Genomic DNA, 5,610 nt, shown 5'->3' on the forward strand with positions numbered 1-5,610 from the left:
TGCTTTGTGCGAATGCCATGAGTGGATAGACTTATAGTAGAAGGGTTCACTAGGCGAAACCATAATTTTTTGTTTGTAAGAGTGCAAAGGGTGTGTCAGAGACACCATGCCTCTGTGTGTATTTGGTGTGTTTGTAGTAACCCTTTCAAGGACGTATTTATAGTGGAAGTGGTAGGTGGGATTTAGTGCATGTGAATAATGTTGTACCAAACAAAGTATATTTAAATATGCATGGAATAGTAGCTCTTAGTGCAGAGCAAATAAAGTGTTAAGTGTCACGTGTGTGTCTTGTTTATAGTACGTCATGAAAGATTCCTCATGCATAACTGTGTCAGCAAAAAGTTGACAATGTAAAATAAGGTAGCGTAATGTAATAATGGAAAGTTGTTTTATTACTTTTGAATTTGCGAGGACATACAACTTATTAACAGTAATATTGTTTTGAAGACATTGAATTCCAAGTACGTGGTACATTTTTGCCACTACGTACGTTTTTTAGAGTGTAAGACCCTCGCCCTAGTGCTTCTGTTACTTCAAAGGGTCCGTCCCAGTTCGGCTCTAGCTTCTTTGGGTTGCTAGTGACTTTACGCAGAACCCAGTCTCCCTTCTTAAACGTGCGTGAATGGACCCTCTTATTGTAACAGCGCTTTGCTGCCTTTAGGTATTTTTCGTTTCTTATTTGTGCTATCGTGCGTAACTTGTCCAAGAGGTTGAGGTTGTATGTTAACTATACGTTGTTTGAGGTCAAATCAGAAGCTATTTCCATCCGAAGTGTCAGCAGGCCCACCTCCATAGGGATGATGACTTCTGTTCCATACACCATGGCGTAAGGAGACTCGCCTGTAGAGGATCTTTTTGTCGTTCTGTATGCCCATAGCACCTTTGGTAACTCTTATATCCATGCACCTTTTTTATCTTCCAAGTTTTTCTTGATGTAGAAAAAATGACTTTGTTGGAGGCCTCTGCTTGGACGTTGCCTTGGGGGTAGGTGACAGAAGCAAAACTTAATTTTATTTTGTATGTGTCGCACAGCTCCTGTACATTGGCGTTTTGGAACGGGGTTTTTTTGTCCACAACTATTTCCCATGGGATCCCAAATTGGCAAATGATGTGTTTCCATATAAAGCTCATGGTGTCTGTTTTCCTGACCATGAAGCAGGCCTCTGCTACGACCCATTTAGTGAAGTAATCAATGGCAAACAAAGCGTACCGTTTTCCTCCAGCGGCTCTGGGCAGGTCTCCTACTACGTCCATCCCCCACTTTGGAAAGGGCCAAGGTACGATAGTGGAATGTAGAACTTAAGCTGGTTGATGGATGGTGGGTGCAAATCACTGGAATTTATCACATTTCTTTGCATAGTCGCACGCTTCTGTCATCATGTATGGCCAGTAATACACTACTGTGAGTGCTTTGTGTGCCAAGCTTCGTCCCCCTGTGTGGTTCCCACATTCTCCTTCGTGGATCTCCTCTAATAATTATTTCGCTTCTGAGGTACGTAAGCACTGAAGTTAGGGGCCACTAAAGGATCTGCGATACAATGTTCCATGGGTGATGGAGTAGCGTTGAGCTTTAAGGCGCAGAAGCTTTGCGTCTTTTGCACTGGCTGGTAATTCAGATTTGGTCAGGTACCGGATGATTGGATCCATCCAACATTCTGGTTCTGACGAGATAGAGAAAACTTTCATAGCTCCTGGTGAGTGACTTGTGGAAATTGTTGAATGTTGAGAACATTCTCCCGTAGAGGCTTGTTTGGCGAGGGCATCGACCTTCTGATTCTGTTCCCTTAGTATTTGTACAAGCTCAAATTGATGGAATTGTCACTTCAATTTAGATACTTTTTCCAATAGGTTGGTCAGATGGGGTGCCTTAGTGTCGAAAATTTTGACCATATCATTAGCTTCGAATCCCCTCTGACTCTCTATCGTCTAATGCCCATGCTTCGCGCTAATTCTAGACCGTAAATTAGATCTTCATATCCGGCTTCGTTATTTGTGGCGAACTGCTTCAACTATATGGCTTCCTTAATTTGCAATCCAGAGGGTGCCTCCAATACGACGTCGATCCCATCTCCTTGAGAATTGGAGGCTCTGTCTGTGTGCATCGTCCACATCCACTCATCTTCTAAATCCAGCAGTTCAGGTGCGGTCTCGGGTGTAAAAGATTGTATCTCAACTAGGAAATTAGCTAGAACTTAGCCTTTCTTTGCTTTTCATGGTAAGAACCGTATATCATATGTCCTGAGTTCAGTTGCCCATTTGGACAATCTGCCAGAGAGATCGGGGTTGTTCAAGACCTGCTTTAGTGGATAGTCCGTGTATACAATGATGGTATGGCCTTCAAAATACTGTCGCAACTTCTTCTTTGCTGTAATTAACGCAGGGACCAATTTTTCAATCATGTTGTAGTGCATTTCAGCGTCTAGTAGCATCTTACTGCAGTAGAACACTGGCTTCTGTCGGCCTTCGTCTCCTCAAAAGAGCACATAACTCACGGCAAAGTGTGAAACAAACAGGTAAAGGAAGAGATCTTCATTGGGGATGGGAGAGCTTAATATGGGAGGACTGCTCAGATAGGCTTTCAATTCCTTGAATGCTTTATTTTGTTCTGCCCCCCAGGTGGTGTTGGTGGATTTCTTGATGCATTGGAGGAAAGGCTAGCAACGACCGGACATGCGCGATATAAATCTGCTTAGTGCTACAACTTTTCCTGTCAGAGCTTGGATATCCCCGATGGTTCTAGGTTCCTTGACATCTGAGAGCGAGGCAATCTGGGTTGGATTGCCCTCGATGCCTCTCTGACTGACCACATACCCTAAGAACTGACCAGAGGACACCCCAAAAATGCACTTGGTTGGATTCAATTTCATTTTATGGGCATCGAGGATGTTGAAGCATTCGGTTAGATCTTCCACATGTGTAACACCCTGTTGAGATTTGATTACCGTGTCATCGATATATACTTCCATGTTCCTTCCAAGCAATGAGGAAAAAAGTTTGTGCGTCATCCTCTAATATGTTGCTCCTGCGTTTTTTAGTCCGAAGGGCATAACTTTGTAATAGTATAGGCCGCATTCTGTTGTGAAGGTCGTGTGGATTCAGTCTTCTACTTTCATTAGGATCTGATTGTATCCTGAATAGGCATCAATGAAGCTCATTCTTTCATACCCTTCCTTGGCATCTATCATTTGATCAAATTTTGGGAGAGGGTAGCTATCTTTAGGACATGCTTTGTTCAAGTTGGTATAGTCTATGCATACTCATTTTTTTCTGTTTTTCTTCGGGACCACTACAGGGTTGGCAAGCCAGCTGGGATATAAGCATTCTTCGATTGCTCCTATGATCAGTAGCCATTGTACCTCCTCTCGTATGGCTTGATTGACTTCAGGAGCAAATCTTCTCTGCCTCTGCTGGACAGGTGGGAAGCTGTTTGAGATATTAAGGTTGTGACTCATGACAGAAGGATCTATTCCTGGTATATCATGCGGGGACCAGGCGAAAGTCCCAACTCTAGCTTTCAGGAATTGGATTAGGGTCTTTCTTTCTGTCTTGGGCAGCCTGGCACTTACCAGCAGTATTTTGGATGGGTCATCATCATCTATGCAGATCTCTTCTAGATCGTCAAGGGTAGTTTGGGGCTTTTCGCGATCTTCCTCTGCATCTATGCCTTTGAGACATGCTAGTAAGTTGTCCTTTGATTACTATTTGGTGGGGTTGTCGCTAGGAGAGGAGGTGCCAACGTCATTTATCTCTTTCAGGGTAAGGAAGCATTTCGTTGCTTGCTTCTGGCACCCTTTTATGTCGATTGTATAATGGTCGTCGGGTGATTGGTATCGCATAACTTGGTGTAAAGTGGAGACCACTCCCTGCATTTTGTGGATCCAATTCCTCCCCATGATAGCATTGTAGCTTATGATGGAGTCCACTACAAGGAAGTCTACTGGCAAAGTGCATTTTGCGGCGACTATGTTTTACCTAATAGCACCTTTCAGGTATACCCTTTGGCTGTTGAATCCTAGGATTAGTACAACAGAGGGTCTGGTCTGACTTTCTTCGAGTCCCATCTTCTGAAAGGCTTCCCAGAAGAGGACATCAACACCACTGCCCCCATCGACTAAAACTCTCCTCAGCTAGCAATGGTCGACCTGCAATGAGATGACTAAGGATCGTCACGGGGTAGGTGTACTCTCCGCAGGTAATCTTCTGTGAAGGATATTGCAGAGGCTGGATAGCATCTGTCTTCCGAAGTGAAAAAGTTGACGGTGTGGCCTAATAATTTGTATCGCTTCACCCTTTCCTCCATTCTTTTATGTTTTTTGGATGCCTACTCTTGTTCCGTGCTGAGCTCCACGATCCCGTCTATCATGGGGATTCATTTGAGAGGCTCTTGTGAGATCGTGGAAGACACATTTAGGGAGTCTGCCGCGGGCGGTGTCGGGGCAGAAGTGGCATTGGGTTGTGGGACGCCGGGTCTACTTGATCCTTTAATGTATTGGGTCAATCATCCACTTCTCATGAGGTCTTGGATCTGATTGTACAGGTTGTGGCACTCAGAGATCGTGTGGCCATGGTCCTTGTGGAAGAGGCAGAACCTATTTTTATCTCTTATTTCTGGGGGAGTGGTGATTTTGTACGGGTCACGCCAGATGGGTCTGTCCTTGTTTTCTTTGTAGATGACCTCCTGAGGGACGGTGTACTCAAAAGAGGGGTATCGCAGTGGATCTCGATTTGATTTTGGTCTTTTTCCTCCTTTCATGTGATTTGTCTCCTGTCTTTTTCTTTTGTCGTCCCTTATAGATGGAGGGGGAGGGTTATTTGCTGGTGGCGTTGAAATAAGGGCGGACTTTTTCTGCGCACGTTCTCGAAATTCCAGGACCCAAAAGACGCCCTCGACGCGGATCTGGATTTCGGCCATGCCATAAGGTGGTGTCATGGTGAGGCTTTTGTGCAAGAGATACCCCACTTGTAGGCTTTTGACGAAGAGATTAGCCGCGGTTGCTGGCTCTACATCATCGATCTGATGTACGAGGTCGATGAAACGTTGCAGGTATGACTTTGGGTGTTCATTTTCACATTGCTCAATTCGGTAGAGATCTGCCATTGTTCTTGGTGCTTCGCGGTTAGCATTATACTGTTGGAGAAAGGCTTTGTAAAGATCACCGAAGCTGTTGACAGAGCCAGGTTTTAACTGACTAAACCATAGCAGGGCTGGTCCAGAAAAAGTTGTGGAGAAAACTTTGCATTTTATGGCTTCATTTTTGGCTTCCAAGGCCATCGTCTGCTGGAATTGGAATAGGTGATTGAGCGGATCTCCTTTTCCGTTGAATGTGGGAAGTGGGGGAATTGTGAAGTCCCATGGCTTGGGCTCGTTCTATATCCACTCGGCGAAAGGCGATCTCTCAATGGCCCTTGAAACCAAATCAATGTAATAAGAAGCGTAGGCAGATCTTCCATCCGAGAACTTCTACATCACCTCTCATAGCATCTCTTCTTTCCAACTGTCCAAGAACCTGACAGAGGGGGTATGCTCTTTGGCTGGTGCATCTTACGTGGTCCGTGATTGGGTCTGCTGGGGCCCCTCCTCAGCGAGTGGTTGGGCTGTTCTCGTGGGTT

The 5,610-nt window shown here is 44.9% G+C and overlaps 1 protein-coding gene across 1 annotated transcript; it reads right to left on the reverse strand.

The window, feature by feature from the left end:
* Nucleotides 1–4,498: 4,498 nt before the first annotated feature.
* Nucleotides 4,499–5,272, reverse strand: LOC133832178 (uncharacterized). Its single transcript, XM_062262554.1, has one exon. It carries the CDS (start codon nt 5,270–5,272, stop codon nt 4,499–4,501), a length of 774 nt encoding a protein of 257 aa, XP_062118538.1.
* Nucleotides 5,273–5,610: the final 338 nt, after the last annotated feature.

This window comes from Humulus lupulus, chromosome 4 (genome assembly GCF_963169125.1).
Source record: "Humulus lupulus chromosome 4, drHumLupu1.1, whole genome shotgun sequence".
Taxonomy (NCBI): domain Eukaryota; kingdom Viridiplantae; phylum Streptophyta; class Magnoliopsida; order Rosales; family Cannabaceae; genus Humulus; species Humulus lupulus.

Coding starts and splice junctions, on each gene's coding strand:
- LOC133832178 (XM_062262554.1), bottom strand. CDS start 5,272: ATGGCCTTGGAAGCCAAAAATGAAGCCATAAAATGCAAAGTTTTCTCC.